This window comes from Lynx canadensis, chromosome A3 (assembly GCF_007474595.2).
Source record: "Lynx canadensis isolate LIC74 chromosome A3, mLynCan4.pri.v2, whole genome shotgun sequence".
Classification (NCBI taxonomy): domain Eukaryota; kingdom Metazoa; phylum Chordata; class Mammalia; order Carnivora; family Felidae; genus Lynx; species Lynx canadensis.
In genome coordinates this window covers 14,103,327-14,127,248 of record NC_044305.1, presented here as the reverse complement: position 1 = coordinate 14,127,248, position 23,922 = coordinate 14,103,327, and the positions used below count along the sequence as shown (strand labels likewise).

Here is a 23,922-nt window from a genome sequence, read left to right as displayed (position 1 = left end):
CAGACAGGAGTTCAAATCCCAGCTATGCTATGCTACCTACGAGCTGCGTTACCTAGGATCGATCAGTTAACCTCTCTGGTCCTCAGGATTCCTGAAATGGAGACAGTACTTTTGCTGAACCATCCATTTGCTCCTTTTGAAGTCTATACTATTGTATTCGTGTGTGTTATGTGTTGGGAAAAAATGAGTAAAATAAATCTACGTGTCATAAAAAGGAGAACCTGAGCGGGCCACTCAGCTGACCTTCGGTGAAACCCTTGTGGATGACAGATTAGCACTCCGGACTCCAGAGGCCCCGGGGGCCCCAGCACTGTCTCAGGCCTGGGAGTCGTCTTGCCCAAGGTCACAGTCACTCCTGGGACTGCTCACCGGCGCAGACTGCTGGAGGGATGCCGGGATCTGGCGGGGCAGCCTCAGACCAATCGGGGCATCTCTGAAGGGCCAGCTCAGCTCTGTGCTCCCTGTGGGGTTGGTGGGGGTGTCGTGGGGCACCGCCCCCCCCCCCGCCCTCTCCTGCTTCCTTCTTCCCCCTTCCACAGAGGGGGGCGCCTCAAGGGCCCAAGCTGATGCCCCTGTTCACGCATGTCCATTCCAGAGTCTGCTCCTTGGGAGCCCCGCCCACAATAGCCACGGAATGAGGATTCCGAGAGAACGCACGGGGAGTTCTCGCACACGTCTGCTCTGGGTCACGTCCTACAACCCCGAAGAGGAAGAACTTCCATCCAATTCAAAGATGAGAAAACCGGCGCCCAGAGAGGTTTAGCAACTTGCCCAAAGCACCACAGCGCAGAGTGGGAGAGCCGGGATTGGGATCCAGACACTTGCATTCGCACGCGGAGGCTTCTTACTAGCACATACCTTACGGATGTCTTCTATGCATCACTGTTTGCAACTGGAAATTAAAATTGAGTGAAAGAAAGAAAACAAGGGGCGCCCGGGTGGCTCAGTCGGTTGGGCGTCCGACTTTGGCTCAGGTCATGATCTCACACTCCGTGGGTCCGAGCCCCGCGGCGGGCTCTGGGCAGACAGCTCAGAGCCTGGAGCCTGCTTCGGATTCTGTGTCTCCCTCTCTCTCTCTCTGCCCCTCCCCTGCGCATGCTCTGTCTCTCTCTGTCTCAAAAATAAATAAAAACATTAAAAAGAACTTTTTAAAGAAAGAAAGCAATCCAAGAGGCAATTTCAGGTTTCCTTCATCTGAATTTCAGATTAACCCTTAATTGCTTGTGGGTTTAAATGCCTCGGCGGACAAGGAGAGACGCAGGGGTGGGTTCCAGGATCATGAGCTGGGGGTTCAAATCCCGGCTCCGACAATCTCCCAGGTGCATGAACATAGGCAAGCTATTTAGCCTCCAGTTACCTCGGTTCCCTCATCTTTGAAATGGGGACAAGCGATCCTTCTACTTCAGGGGTATTGATGAAGGTTAGAGGAGTCCGTTATTTGCAAAGCGCTTCAGGTGGAACCTGTTCTTGGGAAGTTCTTCAAAACGAGCCATGAGGAGGCGGAACTCTGAAAGCAGCCTGCCTGGAGATGGAACCCTCGCTCTTGAGCCGAATGCAACTGTATGACCTTAAGAAAGCTGCTTAATTTTTCCGTGCCTCAGTTTCCCTACCTGTAAAATGGGAATACACATGTTACCCACCCCCTAGGGTCAGCGTGAGCGTTTGATGAGACAACACTGAGGCGGCCCTTCCTGAAATTCTATGCTCCACTCACCCCGCTGCAGCCCCGGCTCCCAGAGCCCTCCAGAACAACATTCGTAATAACCCTAATTAATAGTAATGATATCTGACATTTCTACCATGGTGGTTAAGAGCGTAGGCTGGGGCACCAAACGACCCGGATTCTAATCCTGAGCGCATCGCTGTGTGACCTTAGGCAAGTTACTTTCCTTCTCTGTGCCTCGGTGTCTGAATCTATCGAACGGGGATAATAGGGGCATCGACCTCAGAGGCTTGTTGGGACGTTTAGATGCGTTCGCGTATGTGAAGCACGTGGAGAAGGGCCTGGCCCAGGGCGAGCCCAAGACGATGTTACTCCTCTGCTCGCGGAACCCCTCGAGTCTGGGTAGTAGCCGTAGTCGCGAGTAGCAGTGTGCTCATCGTGAGCTCCTGGAGAATCTGGATCAGACCTTATCCCTCTTTTCCTGCACAGCTCCCAGCCCTGAGTGCGGCGCCGTGAGGTAGGAGCCCCTGGTTGTCCCCGTCTGGTAAACGAGGGATCCGGTGGCCGCAGCGCCCGCGCAACCCCGGGTGCTCTGAGTCGGAGCCTGCAGCTGGGGCTACGACCTGCGCCCACCTCCCCAGGCCCGCAGCCCGCCTGCCGCTCTTACCTCGCAGCCTTTGGCCATGGCGAAGCCCCCTCCCAGGAGAAGGATGATGTTCCAGGGCACCGTGTCCTGGACCTTCTTCCACGTCAGCAAGGGCTCTGTCTCCGCGTTGGAAGCTGGGTGGAGAGAGGACACTCGGGCTGAAGAAGGGTCACCACCCCCTGCGGCCCCATCTTTGTGGGGGCACCGCTGGGGGGGTCCCCAGGGAGCCACAGTCTGGCTCCAGCATCTGATTTGGGAGCTTTAGGGAAAAAACACCCCCCCCCCCGAGCATTATGAGGGGCATCTTCTCTATTCAGAAGGAAAATCATTGTCATGGCTCCCACGGCGTGAGAACCTCCAAGAACCGGGCACCCCACGTACATGCAGGACATCCTTTCAATTTCCCCAAACCCCTTCTGGAGGAGTGGTGCTTTCATCCTCATTTACAAGAGAAAAGGCTCTTTTTTGTAACTGAATGGGTGCGGGCGAGAAAAAAGTGGAAGGAAGAAACGGGAAGAGAGAAACTAAGGGTATCCTCCGTCCGTGGAGTTATGGGATGATTTTTCTTTCTACAAAAGCGGCAGTGTCTGCGTGCACTGGTTAGAACGGGGGGGGGGGGGGGCGGCAAACTTTTATAAGGGTTGGGGAGCGGCTGCTTCAGGTTTGCAAGCTTCTGTTGCAAACAGGCCACTACTGTAGCAAATGCACAGATGCAGACAAGGCACTGTGGTGTCCCCAGGAAATTCTACTTAGAAAGGGCAGGGGTGCATTTGGCCCGTGGGCTGAGGTTTGCCACCCCTGTGCTGGGAGCACAGGCCTGGAGACAGACGCTCCAACGTTGGCTCACCGCACGCCCTTGAACGTGATCTCGCCTGTCTGAGCCCCCGTTTCCTCAGCTGACACGTGGCACAGAGAGAGTCCCTTGGGGGGCCCTCGTGGACACTGACGAGGTTAATGGCAGAGCTGCTGGTGGACAGAGAGGGTCCTGGTTGGTTCACGGCCAAATCCCCGTGTCACTGCGTGCACTCCAAAATGCTCGTCAGCTGATGTTAGGTGCCTGGCTTAGCCCGATGCCTGGTGCAGAGTGAACACTCTGGAAACGAAACTGTCCCTGAGGCAGCCACCAGGGAGGCAGGAGGTCAGGTCCGGCCCATGCACGGCCGTTCCCGACTTCCCAGGACAATTCCTGGGTCACCCAGCCGTGGACATTTTGTTCCTCCTTTTCAGCTTTTTCCAAATTGTACACTGTGATTACCGGAAGCGAAAGCCGGAGATCTTGGGTGGCTCAGTCCTCTGCCTTCAGGCGATAAAGTATAATTTCATTAAAGAGGCAGGAAAGGTCTGAAAAAGCAAAGGTCCTGACGGAGGGTTTAACATCATGCAGATTCAATGAGTTACATGGTAAGTGCTAAAGAGGCCACCTGCTGCACTCAACCTTCGCCATGATCGCCATGATCGGCTTCCTTAGTTTCCCATCCAATCGCGCCCTGTTGCTGTTTCTTAAAAGCACAGAGCCTCCAACTATGTGAATCTCACACTCCCCGCCCCGTGTTAGCCTGCGAGCTATCTGGAGCAGGCCCTGAATCTGAACTAGATTTGAATCCTAGCTCTGCCGTCCGTTGGGCTGTCCGGCTGTGCGATTTGAGCTAGTGACGTCACTTCAGAGACCCAATGGGGAGAGGAAATGGGTCCACATGTGCAAAGGGTTCGGCTCCGGGTGTGGCCCAGAACAAGTCCTTGGTTATTCATTTAACACATATAAATTGAGGACCTATCGGGTGTCAAGCACTCTTCTAGACACTGGGGATTCAGAAGGGGCCAAAACAGAAAAAAAAAAAAAAAAATCCCCCCCCCCACCCGCCTTGGAGAACTTACATTCCAGGAAGGGAGGCAGGTGAGAAACCAATAAATTCACAATGTCAGGAAATGTAATGTGTTATGAAGGCAAGAAAGTAGGGTAAAGGGGTGAAGAGTGACAAGGCGGGGGATGTTCTTCTAGACAGTGTAGTCAGGGAAGACTTCTCTGGGGAGGTGACATTTGGACAGAGTCTGAGTAGAGTGACGGGAGTGAGTCACGCGATATCTGGAAGAAGAGCTTGGTGGACAGAGAGGAAATGGAAGTCACCATTGCCATCGTCCTCATTGTCATCCGCAAGCACAGCACCCAGCACATAGCAGGCACTGCATCTGTACTTGTCGAGGGACCATAAAGGGACAGAAATACAAGGGCAACTCCGAGCCCGGGAAGAATGGAAGACAGCAGGCGTAATCAGAAAATCTAGGTTGGCCTGGGTGCCTGGGTTCCACCTCCTGTTTCTGTGTCGCTAGCCATGTGACCTTGATCAAGTCACTTGCTCTCCATGGAAACTGGCCACTCTGTCGGGCTCCGTGTAAGTCCTAAGTGCTGGAATGTACCATTTCAGCCAAGTCTTCCCCGGGGCCCACCGGTAGTCCAAGGACAGGAGAGCTCATGGAGTCCCCTCTCCCCACCCACCAGGCAGCCCCAGACACTCCAGCCCGAAGAACCCTCCATAGAGGGGGCATGCTGTGCCCCCGTGGACCAGACCCAACTCGCAGACGCGTTTTAATGCTACTGTTGTGGATCCACGCTGTGGTTTTCCACTGAAATCAGTTGCTGACGCTTAAAATCAGGGCGATTGCATAAAGTTTTGTGCTTCCCTTGACAAGTCAGCAAATGTGGCGAAACCAGTTCAGCTTTCCTGCGTGGTGACACTCGGTGGAAACTGAGTCACAGCTGCCCCTTTATTTCAAGGGTACTGGCTTGCCAGATTTCCACAGACCCCACAGTGCCCTGATGTGAAGGATCTCGCCACTCAAGATCATCCTCAGCTGCCATCTTCCTCACGATATAGACATTGGTCTCTGTTTCAAAAATGCAAAAGGAAAGCTGGACAGGGAGGGCCCGGTTTCACGGAACCCATTTTCCTGTCCCCCCCCCCCCACCTGCTGCATCCAAAACTGTTACCTCCCTGTGGGCATTTGGTTTGCAACCCCTGTTCCAGAAAACGACTAAAGGCAGAGGTGAAAAGTGCCTAAGGGACATGTTCATTCTCTAAGTGGAAAAGGAAGGCCCAGGGGTGCCTGGGGGGCTCCGTCGGTTAGGCGTCCAACTATGGCTCAGGTCATGATCTCACGGTTTGTGGGTTCGAGCCCCGCATCAGGCTCTGCTGTCAGCTCAGAGCCTGGAGCCCGCTTCGGATCCTGTGTCTCCCTCTCTCTCTGCCCCTCCCCCACTCGCACTCTGTCTCTGTCTCTCTCTCTCTCTCTCTCTCTCTCAAAAATACATGAACATTTTTTAAAAATTAAAAAAAAAAGAAAGCAAAAGAAGGCCCAGACATCCTAGGAACTCACTCAGGGTCACCCAGCACGTCAGCAGCAGAGCTGGGATACCAGACATCTATGTCACAGTGCCCTCCCGACAGCCCCCGGCTGAGAGGAAGCCTGGCCTTTTTCAGCCTCTCCCCACCCCCCACAGGTGACAGAGCCACGGATGGGACCTGATCAAGGGCAACCGGTCCACAGGCCAGCTATCCAGGAGGCTAGGAGTGGCCCCGCGGGAGAGCTGCCTGCGTAAGAACGAGCCACGCCAGGCAGAGTCTCACTCTCGGAGGTCCACGGGAAGCGGACAGACAGGGGGTGCTACGGTGATAGCTACAGGCCGCAAGCAGAGGGGACGTGAGCGGGCCGGGAGGGAGGAGGCAGGAAGCTGCGGTTGTGGATGTCCGGCGAAGGCGGGCACTACAAGAGAGAAGACACCGTAGGGGAACCGAAGTTACAGAAGACAAAAAGCAGGAACCGTAAAGAAGCAGAGACTATAAGGAGGTCAAAGCTTAGAAGCTGGAGGAATATGGAGAGGTCAGCACGTGGTACCCAGCGTGGGTGATGGGGAAAGCTGGTCGGAAGCAAGACGGAGAGCAGAGACGAATCCTGACCGTTTGCAGGGTCCGAAAGCCCCCTGCCCGGGGCTCCTTGGACCCAGTGTTTGCTCTGTTGCTATAGCCGCTTCTAGGGCCTTGTGAAATCGGCTCCCTACTGATCCTTACCTTATGCCCCGCACTCAGACCCCCTCCCCTGAAACTGGAGCTTAACCCACCTATTACTCTAGTTTTTGTCTCAACGATAGAAAACAGATTACGGGGCTCAGTCGGTTAAATGTCCGGCTTCGGCTCAGGTCATGATCTGACAGCTCGTGGGTTCGAGCCCCGCGTCGGGCTCTGTGCTGCCAGCTCGGAGCCTGGAGCCTGCTTCGGATTCTGTCTCCCTCTCTCTCTGCCCCTGCCTTGCTTGCACTTTGTCTCTCTCTCTCTGTCTCTCTCTCTGTCAAAAATAAATAAACATTAAAAATTAAAAACATAAAATAAAATAGATGACGACCCTATTTCCCGACTCCTGGTGCCGAGCTCATCCCACTGGCCCCATCCCTCTGTCACAGGGGCTAACCTGCTGGGAACCATCCCAGCGGGGTCACAGACTGGCCACCTGAAGGCCAGTCTGGGGGACTCGGCATCCTTTTAACGTAACCCGGAATGCCGTTAGGCAGAAGTGCGTCCGTCTCTACCACTTCCTAGCCATCGAAACCTGGCCTGAGAGCCTCACGTCCAGCCCCTTGGGCAACTGAGTCACGGCTCCGGCCTCGGGCCCACGGGCGGCACAGTTTTTCTACAAAAGGGTCAGAAAGTGAATATGGCGGGTTTTGTGAGCCAAGAGGCAAAATCAAGGCTATTCTATATATGATTCTAAGGAGAATAAATGTCCACAAATTTCTCATCGAAGAAATAAACTTTATTTATGGACACTGAAATTTGAATTTCGTGTAATGTTCCTGTGTCATGAAATATTTTTCTTTGGATTGTTTTCAACCATTAAAAAAATGCCAAAGCTATTCTTAGCTCGTGGGCCGTACAAAGCAGCCGGCCAGCTGGATCGGGCCGGCTCTCCTTGCTGACTCTTGTCCCCGCCTGTCACCTGTGGCGGCCCGAAGTGCCCCAGACAGGGTAATGGCTCAGACAGAGAGAAGGGAAGAAGGTTAGTGCCATGGGGCTCGGGTCCCAGGCGCGGGCCCTGCCTCCGGGCCACTGATGACCATGCTTCAGGCCACAGTCGTCACTGAGCCCACTGAGACCCCAGCCCTGACCCCTTACCTTTAAAGTCAAACCACCACTTGAGAGAGGGCCTTTGGGACGGGAAGAAGAACAAGACGGTGACAATGGCCACTCCAGTGACAGCATCGGAAAGAAACCTACAATGACAAGGCCCCAAAGCGTGTGACCCCGGGGGCATCGCAGCAGGCCAAAAAGTTTGGCAGATTTGCAAACGAGGATTTGCGGGAGGGAGTTAGGAGCTCTCTGTGAGCGGGGCCTTGTTCCGGGCCACTGGACAGCGTCCTGCCTGCACTCAGGATGGATGCGACTGTCCTTGATGCACAAGCCTTCTACGCATGGCCCCCCGGGGTACTTAGATGCTGCTGAGACAAACAGATGTTGACCCTCCCAGGAAGAGAGACCTGACCACAGAGGGCAGGATCTGAGCGCCACCGAATACGGGATCTGCGGAATTCCCGTGGATCACACAACCGAGGCTTCTCTGAGACTCTGTTAGGTATTTCTTCCGCTTCTGCTCGCGCTCCTCCTGGGAGGGGCAGCTCACGGCACGGAGACGCGGCCCGGTCGCGCCAGCAGAAACCAGATGGGGGCAGCCTCACAGCCCCTCGAAATCTAATACCGCCTTTCAAGGATCCACATCGCCTCTTGCGGAGACATCAGGCTCACAGAAGTCTCTCGGGGCCACACAGTTTCTATGTCAGATGAGGCACCTGAGGCTCACAGAGCAGAAGCAGCTTGCTCGAGGCCAGGCCATGGTCCATGCGGGAGATGGGCACTGAACCCAGATGCGTCTGGCTCCAAACTCAATGAGGCACAGAGCCACACGTCAACAAAAGCCCTTTCAGTCCACACATTTGGGAAGGAGAGTATTCAAGGGACCAAGAAACTGGAAAAGATGGCCATTATCGCTGCGTTAGAGAAATATCAACCAAAATGCTGCTGGAGTATCATTTGTCTGCTAACAGGCCAAACCTGAAAGGGTGAGGATAGTATCTAATGCGGACGTTGGAAAGCATATACCGATGGGGTAAAATAAATTGGGTTAACCTTCTGGAGGGCAGCTGGCAACGTGTTTCAATACATGTAAATACCCCTTGATCCAGTCATTGTACTTCTAGGAATTTACCCTCAGGGAAACTTGACTCTCGTACACAGACTACGAACAGGGATGTTCATGATGGATAAGAGTAAAAAAAAAAAAAAAAAAAAAAGGAAGAGTTTTAGTACGGACACGTGTAACTAAATTGTGTACAACAATGTATATATAATAGTTTATCTATAATGAAATGCCCTGCATCTGTTTGTTTTTAATTTTTTTTAATGTTTATTTATTCTTGAGACAGAGACAGAGCGTGAACAGGGGAGGGGCAGAGAGAAAGGGAGACACAGAATGGGAAGCGGGCTTCAGGCTCCGAGCCGTCAGCACAGAGCCCGACGCGGGGCCCGAACTCCCGAACCTCGAGATCATGACCTGAGCCGAAGTCGGTCACTCAACCGACTGAGCCGCCCAGGCGCCCCTGCGTCTGTTTTTTTAAAAGATATAAGATGATACCGATCTTTAAGCATTGACATAGAAGTACAACGAAGGTATCTTGCAAATAAAACCTTTTTATTTGCAATATTAGACACAATCCAAAAGGAATTGATTAAATAAATTAAGATGCTCTCCTTCTATAGACTACTATGGAGCATTTAAAAAGAATGAAGTAGGGGCACCCGGGTGGCTCAGTCGGTTGAGCATCCGACTTCGACTCAGGTCATGATCTCATGGTTTGTGGGTTTGAGCCCGACGTCGGGCTCTGTGCTGACGGCTCGGAGCCTGGAGCCTGCTTCGGATTCTGTGTCTCCCTCTCTCTCTGCCCCTCTCCTGCTCATGCTCTGTCTCTCAAAAATAATAAATAAACATTTTGAAAACTTATAAAATAGGGGCGCCTGAGCGGCTCAGTCGGTTGAGCAGCCGACTTCGGCTCAGGACATGATCTCGCGGTTGGTCGGGCTCTGGGCTGACAGCTCGGAGCCTGGAGCCTGCTTCAGATTCTGTGTTCCCCTCCCTCTCCGCCCCACCCCTGCTTGTGCTCTGTCTCTCAAAAATGAATAAACATAAAAAATTTTTTTAAAAAGAATGAAGTAGGTCAGAACGAGCAAGTTGTCCAGGATTATAGTACTGTACTCTCCCAGTTTTTGTAATATGCATACATATATGTCTGTGTGTACCTACTATTATGGGCGAGGGTGTGTGTATATCAGATACGTCAGACACGAAGTTTTAATTGTGAAAATCTCTTCATTTACAGAGGTTAAATGAAGAATAACTTTTAGTTCTTCAATTCAGCATTGTTTGAATTTGTTATGATTATGCATAACTTTTACGATTAAACAAAAAAGAAAAAAAGCAGATCACAACTTATATGTCTCCTGTACTCACATTTCTGTTAAAAGATCTTCTGTTTAGATAGGTTTCTTTTTAGCTAGTTTGCATATATCTCTTCAATTAGCTTTATTGAAGTATAATGAACATGCAATCAAACGTGCCCATCTGAAGGGTAATGTACTTTTGAGTTTTGGCTAATGTATACAGTCCTGTAACTACCCATGGGATTGAGATGGAGAACAGTTCCCAGACAGGCATTTTTCAGTCAGGAAAGATGTGTGTCAGAATTGGAGACTGAGTTTCTAGGTGATTTTCATTCTCTTTGCTTTGTTGGCCTGTTTACAACACCCATCTTTCATCTGAGAAAAATAACAAAGCATCTACATCCTGGGAAAAGAAGACAGTGGAAGTAAGAGCCTCTCCTCTTGGCTTGATGAAGTGACATCGTTTCTTCCTTACAACAACCCACATGAGATGAGGACTTTATATCACCCATTTAACCAGGGGGGGAGTCCGAGGCCCCAAGAGTTACGTGAGTAGAGCTGCTCTATCTAAATGGTAGCCAGCAGTTAGTAGACACTTGAAATCTGGCAAGAGCAAACTTAGATGGGCTGCAATTAAACTACACACCAGACTTTGAGGAGTTAGTGCAAAAAAAAGTAAAAGATCTCAATAATTTCTTATGTAGATCGCGTGTTGAAATAATATAGTGGGTTAAGTGAACGATATGACTAGAATTGATTTCATTGTTTCTTCTGACTTTTTAAACGTGGCTACTAAAACTGGAAAATTACATCCGTGGCTCACGTTCTATTTCTACTGGATGGTGCTAATGGAAATCATGAGCTCTCACCGAGTCCAGAGGACGTATTTCCTATCTACTCGTGTTCTGACGTACCAGAATCTGACGTGGTCGCCCGCTCACTCTTTACTAAAACGCTCTCCTCTCTTGGCCTTTGCTGGTTCATTGCCCCAGGCTTTCCACCTTACCTCCCCGACTGCTTCTCCCCTTTCTCTCCTCCACCCAGCTGCTAAATGTTGGGGGTCCTCAGAATCTTCTGCACTCTCCCTTTACTCTTTCCCTAGCTGGCCCCATCAATTCCTTAATTGGACTTAAATTCCAAATTTCTGTGATGACTCCCAGATTTATATCTGCAAGCCAACACCTCCTCCGAGCTTCTAGGCTTACGGTTCCAACTGCCTGTTGCAGTATCTGAAAGACATATTCGCCTTCATGACAAGCCTAACCCAAGTCCAAACTAGAATCGTTGAGAAGCCACGTGCAGCCTCCTACAGAATGTTCTTCTCCAACTAACCACCATGAAAGCAGCTGCGGACCATCCATAAATGAATAGGTGTGGCTGTGTGTCCCAATGAAACTCTATTTGCAGACAATCAGCTTTGAATTTCATGTCATTTTCTTTGTCACAAATATCATTTATCTTTTGATTTTTAGCCATTTAAAGATGTAGAATGCATGAGCGGATGATGATCTCAGGGGTACGCAATTTGTGAGTGGCCAAGCTTACAAAGCTTGAGCCCAGTTTTGTCTGATTCCAAAGGCAAAAGTTCCTAACACGTGAGAACCCCAAACGTTTTATCATCTGAACCTAAATTTTTTCAGAGTAAAGGACGGAGCTGTTTATAGTTACACGGGACAAAGTTACACACCCAGCCACCGCCCCCCCCCCAGGTGGCCCATCCCAGAATCTTCCCTATTGGGTTCCACCTCCGGGTCCCCCAAGTCTCACCCAGGGGTGAAGAAGCTGGCCCAGCCAGGGATGAACTTCGGATCCCGGGAGAAGAGGAGGATGGCGAACATGCAGAAGAGGGTGAACACGGCCTGCTCGGCAAACCTGTGGCACAGACAGGTAGGCGCCACGGTGATGGTGGGCTTTGGGCGGACCACAGCGTTGGGAAGGCCTTGGGCAGATGCCCGCTGGCTGTGATGGGCCCAGGCCCTGCCTCCGAGAAGCTGCAAGAGGTAATTCACTCCCCAGAGTGAGGGGAAGGGTATCCTGGGGTGTAAGGGATTCCCGTCCAGGGGCTTCCACACTCCCCCAGGATCCTTCCTGAGCATCAAACACCACGTCCCCCCAAGCTATTTATATCACTCCCTCTGGGAATTTCCCAAGGTTTTGGGGGAGGCGGAGACTCAACAGAGAGAAAGAAAGAGCAAAGCAGAGGCAGAAAAACCGAAAAGAAGGAAACGGCCAAGAGGTAGGTGAGACAGGAGCAGTCATACACGCAGAGGAAGTTAGATAACTATATGCAGAGAGGGGGCAGACAGACATGGACAGGGGCAGACACAGACAATCCCCCAACGTCCGAGCAACCATCTACCCAAGGTGCTCATCTCACAGACTGGGGAGCAGGGCCCAGAGCGGGTTAGTGCCTTGCCCAAGGCTACACAGGAAGTAGGCGGCAGAGCCAGTCTTGGGTGCAGGCCCCCTGACTCCTAGGCGTTTTCACCACATGGGAAACAGGCATTGAAAAAGGTCCCAGCAGCTGCCCGAGGCAGGGGGTACCCCGTGTGCCGGAAGGGAAAGGGTGCTTTAGCCAGGACAGGGCAGCCGATCCCCACCCCAACTACACGCCGAGGGGCTTCCCGGTCCTCAGAGTGTTTGCACAGCACCAGGGCAAGAGGCTGACTGTGTAAACCACCCTCCTACCCTCCACCTCTAGGCTCCCAGGCCATCGTCCTGAAACCTCCCTCCCTCCCGGGACTCAGCCCCTAGGGATCCAATGGTCAGGCCAGGAGGTAACTCTCCTAAAAGTGAAGTCTATGCTGGGCTCTCTCCCCATGCCAGGAACCCCCACACCACGCACTTGATGGGTCCCAGGTTCTGGAATTCTTCCCGAATCACTGCTCGAGCTCTATCTTCTGCATCCGTCTTGATCTCGGATTTCTTCTTCCTCCTCCAGCCCCTGGAACAGAGAGCAGGGAGGTTAGGAACGGCCACTGCAAAGGTACGACTAACTTGTCAACGACCCCACCACGCCCCGGCCAAGCCTCGTTCTCTCTGTTCCGGAGACAGCACTGGCTGCCGCTGGGAGTGGCCTTCCTGCCCCTGGGGAAGCCTTTCCAAAATCTGTCCTTCCCACCTACAGCCTGGATGGTCTTCTAAAAAAGTGAATGTGATCAGAGGACTCCCAGGCTTCCGATTTTGTAGGGGGTCAAACAGTCACATGAATAACCCAATGGAACAAACAGAAAGGCCCAGAAATAGATTGGGGGTTTGCGTCTACGACACAGCTGGTCTCTCAGACTGGTGTAGAAACGATGAACTATTCAGTCAGTGGTGCTGGACATACGGATCAATGGGATAGAACTGAAAGTGTGGGAATAAATCCATACTTCCATGCTTAACTGGCTTTTGGCAAGGGTACCATGACCATTCAGTGGGGAAAGAGTAGTCTTTTCACAAATGATCCCAGGACAAGTGGATAGCCACAGGAAAAAGAGTCAATGTGGACCCCTATCTCATATCATATTAAAAAAAAATAACTCAAAAGGGATCAGACCTAAATATAAAAGCTAGGGGTATACAATTCTTAGAAGAAAACACAGGGGGAAATTTTTCTGGCCTTCGATTTCAACTTCAACTATTTCTTAGAGATAACACCAAAAGCTCAAGCAACCAAAGACAGATAGATCAGACTTCATCAAATTTTAAAAAACTTTCGTGTGCCAATGAATGAACAACGTTGGGCACCTGGACGGCCATCTGGAACAAAAATGAAGTTGGATCCAAACCTCACATTGCACCCTAAGAATAAACCCAAACAGATCAAAGAGTTCAGTGTAAAAAAAAAAAAAAAAAAAAAAAAAAACTAAATGAAAACATGAGTTTCTTGTTTATTTGTTTGTTTTTTTACAACTCCTAAATGGGGAAATCTTTCTAACCGTAATTGAAAATTCAGGAGCCACATGAGAAGGATTGAGAAATTCATCTACATGAAAGTTTTCTTGGGGCGCCTGGGTGGCTCAGTCCACGGAGCGTCCGACTTCGGCTCAGGTCATGATCTCGCGGTTCACGAGTTTGAGCCCCGCGTTGGGCTCTGTGCTGACTGCCCAGAGCCTGGAGCCTGCTTCAGATTCTGTCTCTCTCTCTCTCTCTCTCTCTCTCTCTCTCTCTCTTTCTCTCTGCCCTCCCCCTCTCATGCTCTCTCTCTCTCTTAAAAAGAAATAGACATTAAAAAAAAAAGTCCCTTTCCCAAGAAGGCTCTCCTGACCTCCCCGTTAGGTGAGAGCCCTCCAGGGTGCACCTTCATATGTCACGGTCTTTTCCTTCATGGCACTTATGTCCTGCTGCCTTTGGCTGCTCCCTGTCTGTCTTCCCCACCTTGAGTGCAAGCCCCCCGAGGGCAGGGATGGTCTCTGCCCTGCCCACTGCTCCACGCTCAATACCTACAACCGTAGCAGGCACATAGTGGGTACTCAGCAGGTATTTGCCGAGTGAAGATGTTGTCACGTCATTGGCCTGAAACTTCTCTGTTACCCAGAAACACCTGTCACTGAACACTGCATTTCCTCCATCATGGCCTCTTGTGGCTGCGTCCTGCGGGTGTCTGTTAGATGAAAACAAGTCGACCGGAAAAAAGGGCTCTATTTCAGGCTCAGTCCTGGGCAGTCTACACACCCTCCCTCATCCAGCCTGTACTTTTGCTGTAGCTAATTTTTAGCCTTAATCCACAAGTGAAGAAATGAAAAGCTCGGGGAGGTTTACAAGATTGCTCAAGGTCACATGGAAGTGTGACTTGAACTCTGGTCCATCTGAGTCCAAAGTCAGGACTTGCTTCTCCGGGCTAATGCAGGCTTTGAACCCCGAGTCTCTGTTAGGGGGGAGTTCCGGATGGCGTCTGGGTCAAGGAACGCCATGATCGGAGCCTTTGGCTCATATTTGCTTAAAACCTTCCTCCTAATAGATTCATCATTGCGGTCTTTAATTACGTATGTAAACAGAACATTTTCTATCGCTCCCATCAATGGAAAACAAGAATCACTTGTTAGAAAAACGTAATCATAAAAATAAACACACGAAAGCAGGGCAATCATTACATTCTGCCAGATACCATTGCTGCCTTACGTCTCTGGAACTGACACTCGTTCTTTGTTTAAAAAGCTGGTTTGGAAATGTTAGGTAGGACGGTGTCCTCATCACCCAAGAGACGCTTGCTTCCCTCTATGGGAGTTGGCAAAGGGATTCTTTTTCACACTATATGAGTCGATGTTAGTTAATGCCCTGTGCCACCCCAAATCAGCTCCTGCACCAGGGCCCCATAAAGTGGGAGTACTTAAAGGAGGACGCCAACCGTAAATTGCCGACCATGGGGGCCATTAACTGAGGGTCTGGGCCTAGCAGGCAGCTCACACTACCCATAATCCTCATATCCCCGGGAGGTGAGGGCTCTGCGACAGTCACCCTGGGAGAAGGTGACATGAGATTAGTGACGATCCTTCGTTTACACAGGAGGAAACTAGACTTGAGAAGACCGCTGTCTACCCGGCGAGAAGGAAGCGGGGACCCCCGTCAGGCTCAAAGCTCACGGTAGGCATGAGGGTACCTCAGGCTCATTCCCCCATACAGGAAGGAGATCCACAGCCAGCCCGCCAGCAGGAACAGCAGCATGAGAGGGAAGGCAAAAATGAACCAGGAGCCAAAATTCACCACATCGCACTGTGGGAAGAAACTGGAGAAACAGGGGAGATGAGAGCCGGCCAAGGTCAGCCTCGCGGATGCACACGGCGTATATACGCGCAGCGATTTCTCAGCGAGAGCATGGGCGTTTATACATAATAAACAACAGTACGTTTAATATTACCAGTGCGATTGAACGTATTTCAGTTTTCTCCCCCTACATTTCCTGAGTGTTCTGCAATGTACCTATATAATCAGAGTGAAGTAATAAAATGTATTTGGGGAGCGAAGGCCAAGGGCGACACTCAGGGCAACCATTCCCCCACCTCCCCACGCTCCTGGCTGGAGAATCAGAACCCCGCATGATTTGGCATTCATTTTAAATCCTCTCCCGCCAGACCAGAAGGTCCAAGCTTATGCAGTCAAACGCTGTGTATGATTTGCATGTGATTTACAAGTAATTTACCCCAAATCCTTCACATTTGATATTTTTACTTCTGCCTCCAGCATTTTTTCCCTTAATTTCTTTTCAAGTTGGAACAAAGTCCTGCTCGTATCAGGGTGGGCAGGCAGCCTGAAAACCCTCTGACAGCAACGGCCCCCACCTGCCCTGCTCCCCGCTACCCCGCAACTCAGCATCTGCCCCGGAAGGCCCCAGAGCCCACATCTTTCCTGCCCAGCCCAGGGATGCACTCCAGCTTTGTCCTCCCAGCCCATACGCCCTTCTGCTGGTACTTCCTTCTAACTGAGGGCACTAAAGGGCCCAACTCAGCTTGTCCCCACGTGGCAAGCAGGACCATCTTGGCTTTCCGTTTTGCAGTCCTTAAAAACAAAACAAAACAAACAAAGCCACAAACCAAAACCCACAAGGCATGGCCAGGCCTGCTCAAAGATGAAAAGACAACCCGAAGTCGTGCAGCGGGCTGAGTCAGTTGGGGAAGTGCTGAGCCCTACCCTCATCCCACACCTCCTGAATCCGAATCTCTGCAACAGAGACCCAGGCAGCCCGGGAGGGTGACTCTGATATGCACCCATGGCTGAGAATCACTGGTGTCTATCACCAGCTTTTAAAATCAAAAGGTTTCAGGACCTGAGAATATAGCGGAAAGTTAAGGTTTTAAAATTGGCTCGGGGGGCCCGTAGGCGGCTCAGTCGGTTAAGCGCCTGACTCTTGGTTTCGGCTCAGGTCGTGCTCTCGCGGTGTCGTGGGTTCGAGCCCCGTGTTGGGCTCCTTGCTGACCGCATGGGGCCTGCCTGGGGTTCTCTCTCTCCCTCTCTCTCTGCCCCTCCCCCACTCGCACTCTCTCGGTCTCTCTCCAAATGAAAGAAAATTGGCTTAGGAGGTTAAAAGACGGGTGTGCTCGGAATTTCCCACGAAAACCACTTTGATGGGAAATGATAGCAAACCTCCTCTCTGGAAGACCATCACAGCCGGCTTTCCCCCATCATCTCAGGAGGTCCATGATTCTTGGACTGAGTACCGGGTAAGGGAGCTGGCCCGCATTTGGGGCCATGTTGAATATTAAATACGTCTGTTGTGTGTGTTTGCCAAATGCTTTCACGTGGACTAAGTGAACGTCTGATGTTCCCTCCCTTTGCAGAGGGATCTTAGAATCCTCGCCTCTCAGATCCTGGAATCTGAACATCGTAGGAACGGAATCTGGCAATACCTGGGATTGCTTACATCTTCAAACCCAGGGGCTTGGGATCACGGAGTTGACAAGTCATATGCCATCTGAGAATCCTTCTCTTTTATTCTCCCGCCCTGACAGACGGCCACCCAGCCACTCTTGGAACAGCTCTGGCAATGGGGAGACTAGCTCCTGGCAGGGCTCGCTCCACTGCTGGCCCGGGGCCCTGGTTGCAGAGCTTCTCCTGGGACCTTACGGCCACAGCCACGGCCACAGCCCAACGCCTCCAGTGGGGTTGGTTTTTAAACAAAAATTTTTTTTTAATGTTTTTATTTATTTTTGAGACAGAGAGAGACGGAGCATGAGCAGGGGAGGGGCAGGGAGAGGGAGACACAGAATCGGAAGCAGGCTCCAGCCTCTGAGCTGTCAGTGCAGAGCCTGACGCGGGGCTCGAACCCACGAACCGTGAGATCGTGACCTGAGCTGAAGTCGGACGCTCAACCGACTGAGCCACCCAGGTGCCCCTATGTTTATTTATTCTTGAGACAGAGACAGAGCATGAACAGGGGAGGGGCAGAGAGAGAGGGAGACACAAAATCCGAAGCAGGCTCCAGGCTCTGAGCTGTCAGCACAGAGCCCGACGTGGGGCTCGAACCCACCAGCCGTGAGATCATGACCTGAGCCGAAGTCGGACGCCCAACTGACTGAGCCACCCAGGCGCCCCGGGGTTGGTTTTTCAAAGCCGATGTCACATGTCGTTCCTTTGCTCTTAGCTTTGCACTGGGCTCCCCATCTCACTGGCAGCAAAAGCTGGGGTCCTAACAACTCACCTTCTGTCCCCCCACACTCCCTCCCCTCTGCCTTCTGCGCTCCTGGTCTTTGTGCCTTTCACCTTTGACCACGCCGGTTATCCCTGTCTGGAATGTTCCTCCTTCCTGTGCTCACATAACTTCTAGGTCCCAGATGTCACCTTGCTATAGAGGCAGCTCATCCCTGACCAGCCTCTGTAAAATAGCACCCACTCCTATCCCTTCCGCACCCTTCTCCCGCTTTATTTGATTCCATAACTTATCACACCGTTGCATATGTATCCAGCTGCCTTTTCCTTTATTGCTTGTCTCCACCACCAAAATGGAAGTTCCCCAGCGCGGGGCCTTCTCTGGGCTTGTGCACCGCTGGGTCCCCAGAGCCTGGCCCATAGACGGCATTCGGTACATATTTCCCCGAATATTGAGTGAAGGAGAGGAGGAGGGGTGGGAGGAGCAGAGACCCCCGTGCCCCGTGGAGCACCTGCCTTTACCTTTTGAGCTGGCCAAGCAGGATGAGGTTGGGGGCCGTGCCCGTGAGGGTGGCAGTGCCCCCAATGCTGGCTGAGTAGGGAATGGAGATAAGGAAACCCTTCCAGATGTTCCTGTGGTATTCCCCCTCCTTCTTGCAGTCCAAGGGAGCCTCCGCCTCAGGGCAGTCTTTGCTTTAAACAAACCCAAAGAGAAGCCATTCAGAACACGTTTCAGAATTTCTGGCCTTCTGCGGGGGGGGGGGGGGGGGGGGGGGGGGGGGGGGAGCATCGCTTGGGTTGGGAGAACTAAGTGGTCTTTCTAGAAGGCAGCTTGGCACAGGCATGGAAAACCTCTAAAGACGTGCAACCCTTCAGCTCAAACGTTCTACTTTCAGAATTAATCCCAAAGAAATAATTGGGCAGGTGCCTCGGGCGTGGGTATGAGTTCACCACGGCACTAAATATAGTTTACATTACAAACAACCCTAATCTCCATCCAAAGGGGATTCGATAGATCAAAATGATCCTCTTTCTGGATGGAACACCAACACAGCTATTAAAAATGATGAGCTAGGGGCACCTGGGTGGCTCAGTCAGTCGAGCGTCCGACTCTTGATTTCGGCTCAGGTCATGATCCCGGGTCGTGAGATCGAGCCCCACGTCATTGTGGAGCCTGCTCGAGATTCTCTCTCTCCCCCCTGCCCCTCTCCCCTGCTAGTGCTCTCTCTTTCTCTCAAAAACGAAAACAAAAAACCCCCCACATGATCTAGACGGATGTTTATTAGGATAAAATATGTCCATTATATAAAGTGAAAAAGGGTACGTAACTGCTTAATTTATTTTAAAAATATTCATATATTTGATGAATACGTGAGTATTAAGAAAAATTTAGAATGGTATACACAAAGTTATTTTTAAGGTGCCTTTCTTGGGCATGAAATTATGGAATTTTTTCCCTCCTTTATTCTTTATATTTTCTGGGTTGTTTTTCTGGTGCAGTTAAGAGGATTGGGAAAGAATGAATTTAAGAATTGTTAATTATATAATTAAAAGATAATGGCATTGCCACCAATTTATTGAGGTGAAAAGATGCTGACCACGTTCCATTAAGTGAGACAGCAGGTTACCAAAGAGCATATACAGCACTATCAACGTTTTTATTTTAAAAATGCATTTATGTACATAGAGAGGCATCCAGAAATAGTCTAGAATAGTATTCCCCTAACTGTTTTAATCTGTCTTTGGGACTGAGATGCTGGGTACATCTTTCTTTTTGTCTAAGAGTATTCTTTTTCAGGGCGCCTCGGTGGCTCAGTCGGTTAAGCATCTGACTTCGGCTCAGGTCATGATCTCACGGCTTATGAGTTTGAGCCCCACGTCAGGCTCTGTGCTGACAGCTCGGAGCCTGGAGCCTGCTTTGGATTCTGTGTCTCCCTCTCTCTCTGCCCCTCCCCTGCTCACACTCTGTCTCTCTCTGTCTCCCCAAAATAAATAAACATTAAAAAAAAGAGTATTCTTCTTCATCGTGCAATTATAAAATTTTTCTAAATGAATGACATTAACAATTGTCCCTCTATAACAGATCAATTTTTTTTTTTTAAGGAATCAAAGATACTTCAAATATCTTCTGGCCTTAATTGCTAATGAGAAGCCCCTTATCTGGAAGGCAACTGGAATATGATTTGGGGTCTAAAAGGAAGGGAAGACAAGAGGCGGCTGGAGACTGATGTCATGGCCTGACTTCTCAGGGTGAAAGTCCTGGCAGGCACTGTGGGTCCCCAGGCCTAGGGGACCAGACTCAGCCTCACGATGAGAATGAGAGCAGAAGGGGCCTTAGGGTTCACCTCGTGCAAGCACTTCTTTGTTCAGTTGGGGAAACTAAGGCCCAGAGAGGGGACTTCCACTCCAATGGATACGGAGCCCCCATCCAATGGATGGGGTGTTCATTCAGTGGACACAGAGTTCTAGAAGAATGAGGACTGAGTCTTTTCCCATAGATTCAGCACAAGCTCTGCATGGGCAGATGGCCCACACAGATTCCTAGGTTGCATGTATTAGTGAGTGGCCGGGCCACTCACAGAAACCACATCTCAAAGCTGGACTCAAAGCCCCCGGATATGGTGCCAGGAAGGAGCGGAGGCCACAGAATAAGACAATCAGACATAAGATCATGTCTCTCTTCTGCCAAAACCCTCCATTGGCTTCCCTCTCGTTCAAAGTCAAGGCTACATCGTTAGCCTAGGAGGTCCCTCACGGTCTGCCTCTCCACCACCACACAAGTGATCTCTCGGACCCCAACTGCTGCCATCCACTCCACCAGCCACACTGGCTTCCTGGCCGCTTTGGACTCTCAGGACCTTTGCACCTGCCGGCCCCTCCGCTGAGACCGCTCTTCCCATGGGGCCCCCATGACCCTCACCTCCTACAGGTGTTTGCTTAAGTGTCACCTTCTGACCACCTATTTTAAAGCTGCCTTTTCACACCCCGCAGGCCACCCCCCCCCCGGCCTTCTCTCCTGCTTTGTTCCCCTGCATAGCTCTCACCAACCATCTGACATACTATGAATTCCACTCATATGTTTGTGTCTTGTCCCTGGTATGTAAACCCCACAAGGGCTGGATTTTTGCCTGTTGCTGCATCTCCGGCGGTGCCTGGTGTTGTTCAGCTGTCTATAAATATTTGTTGGATGCATACAACAGACCTGACTGGTGCCAAGCAATGCCTTGAGCAGGCGACTTTACTTCCTGCCGTTTCATCGCCAACAAACCAAGGGAACAATGCCATTAACCACAAGCGCTACCTGTGCCCGTAGGGCCTGGCGACCTACTTGATCGACGTTAGCTGATTTCATCTCAAAACAGCCCTCTCAGGTGGGTACCAATGTCACGCCCAGTTGGTGGATGAAACCAACCTGACTGACTTGTCCCAATCACACGGCCGGCGAGCCGCAGAACCAGATCCAGAGTCAGGTCTGCAGGGCTCCCAAACCCCAAGCTCTTAAGCACACTGCCAAATACAAAGGACATCGGACACTAAACGTGCCATCGAGGCGGAGAGGCTTCCTTAGTCACACAGCTGTGAGGATTGTGATCGTCTCTTAGGATACTTTTGCCTTTAGAGCCTCTTGACCCCTGTCTGCGTGCTTCTCCTCCTTGACCGTCTCGGAGCTGAGTGCTCCCGCTCGGCTGGCCCCTCCTCTCAGATGCGCCACCGCACCAGACCTCTAGGGACCTCATGTGCTCCCCTGCCCTTGCCGTCCACATTTGCACTGGTTTTTGTTTGTTTGGTTTTTTTTTTTTTTTTTTTTTGGCCTAAGCCAAAGGGATGAATGGTAGAAACTTGGGCACTAGGTCATTTGGAGAAAGTGGGGGCTGGGGGAGGATTGCTCGCAGCACTGAATTCTTGGTCATCATCTCCTCGGATCAAGCACTGGGTCCTCTATCGAGTGCACCGGGAACTCACTCTTCCGTGCCAGCAAGAAACTGCACCTCCGTGGGCACCGCGTGCAGCCCGTTTCTCCGCACAGCAGCTGGGAGGGAAGAACAGGACGTCTTTAGTGGAATGTGGTGAGTGGATAGGAGTGTTCTTATTCTCGCGTCGTCAGCGGAAAGGGCTTCTTCGGGTTCCCCTCCTATACCGTTAATCGAACTTTTCAAAAAGGCACCTGAGATTCCATCCTTCCGTCCCACCTATTCCTATTCGGAGATGGTCCTGGGCCTGTGGACGGGGGTTATGCTGCAAGTCCTCTAGACAACCGGTAACTCAGCTCCGGACTCCCCTGAGCTGCCATTGGCAATGGGATGTTTACGAAAGACTAGCTCTAAGTAATGGGTCAGTCACCCTGCTCTCCCATACATGCATGCATTCATTCATTCATTCATTCAGTATTTGTTGAGCACCTACTATGTGCTATTGGCTATGAGCTTGCAATACACGGTGAATAATGTAGAACAAGCTCCCGGCTCCCAGGAAGGTTATATTCCAGAAGGGGGAGACAGACAAGCAATGAAGAAAGAACATCTCAGGTAGGGATGTAGAAGAAAGTGGGTCGTGTGATGGAGAGTGATTGCCGAGTCGGGAGGGGAGCAGGTGGGCGGCTGTGACCAAGTCAACTGAGAAGACACCATGAGCTGATGGCGGCTGATTTGAGACCTCAAGGATAAAAGGAGCCAAGAGGAAAAAAAAAAAAAAAGGAGCCAGTCATAGGAAGAGCCGTGGGAAGAGGATTCTAGGCAACAGTAGCAGCAAGTGCAAAGGCCCTGAGGTGAGAATGTATCTGGTATGTTGAGAAGAAGGGAGAGCAGGAGAGGGTGGCAGGAGGTGAGGTGAGGGAAGGAGCGGGGGTGAGCGAGCGGGGGCAGGAGGTGGGCTGGGTCACGCGGAGGTCTTGGGGCTCACAGTAAAGACTTCGGCGTTTACGCCGAGTCAGATGTGAGCAGAGCCAGGGGAGTGTTTGAGCAAAGGGGAGTCAGGACAGGATCTGACTTCCTTTTAAAGATACCCCTTGCCTAATAGGTCGGTCTCCCTGGAAGCCTTCAATAGTGTTTTGGAGACAAGAACAATTGCAGGGATTAAGATTTTTTGCAGCTGAAAGCATCACCAAGAACAAGAGAACCTATCCCTGGGATTGAGGGTGTGACGGAGAGCCGAACACACAGGTTCTGGGTTCAGATCACGGATCCATCACTTACGATGCAAGCTTACAGCAGTGGTTCCCAACTGGGGCCGATTCTGCCTCCGAGAGACACTGGGCAACGTCTGGAGACATTTTTGGCTGTTGTAACTGGGAGTGGGAGTGGGGGTGCGGAGGTGTTACTGGCATTTAGTGGGTGGAGGCCAGGAACGTTGCTAAACGTCCTCTTATGCACAAGTCAGCGCCCCCCCCCCCCCAAAGAATCATCCCACCCAAAACGTCACGGTGCTGAAGTTGAGAAATCTGGGTTTGGAAAAATCTCTTAGTCTCGCTGTACCTCAGTTCTTTAATTCATAAAAGGGAAGTAATAATTCTAGAGTTGTCAAGAGGATTAAGGAGCTGACCCATTTGCTATAGACTGAATGTCTGCATCTCCCCCAGCCTCATATGTTGAAACCTGACCCCCACTGAGATGGTACTAGGAGGTGGGGCCCTTAGGAGGTGATTACGTAACAAGCACAGAATCCTCACGAATGGGATTAGTGCCCTTGTAATAGATGCCCCATAGAGTTCCCTTGCCTCTTCCAAGTGTAGACACAGAGAAGACGGCCGTCTACGAATCAAAAAACAGTCTCTCACCAGACAACAAATTTGCTGGCACCTTGATCTTGGACTTCCCAGCTTCCAGAACTATGAGAAATAAATACCCAATCCATGGTATTTTTGTTCGAGCAGACTGAATGGACTAAGACACCATTTAAAGCAGGGATTGGTGGGGTGCCTGGGTGGCTCAGTTAAGCGTTTGCTTTCAGCTCAGGTCATGATCTCATGGCTCGTGGGTTCGAGCCCCACAGTGGGCTCTGTGTTGACAGCTTGGGGCCTGGAGCCTGCTTCAGATTCTGTGTCTCCCTCTCTCTCTCTGCCCCTCCCCTGC

General features: G+C 51.2%; 1 protein-coding gene across 5 annotated transcripts in view; it reads right to left on the bottom strand.

The window, feature by feature from the left end:
• SLC13A3 (solute carrier family 13 member 3) overlaps positions 1-23,922 on the bottom strand; it is a 75,209-nt gene that overhangs the window by 11,844 nt on the left and 39,443 nt on the right. For 2 of the 5 annotated variants that reach the window (XM_030309463.1, XM_030309461.1), the window contains exons 4-10: positions 21,818-21,884; positions 18,377-18,547; positions 15,372-15,497; positions 12,633-12,731; positions 11,555-11,659; positions 7,472-7,569; positions 2,331-2,443 (exon numbers count right to left, since the gene is read on the bottom strand). In XM_030309463.1, coding sequence (XP_030165323.1) covers positions 2,331-2,443; positions 7,472-7,569; positions 11,555-11,659; positions 12,633-12,731; positions 15,372-15,497; positions 18,377-18,547; positions 21,818-21,884 — 779 coding nt within the window. The remainder of the gene's footprint in view (positions 1-2,330; positions 2,444-7,471; positions 7,570-11,554; positions 11,660-12,632; positions 12,732-15,371; positions 15,498-18,376; positions 18,548-21,817; positions 21,885-23,922) is intronic. The other 3 variants (XM_030309462.1, XM_030309464.1, XM_030309465.1) reach the window with 3 other exon arrangements.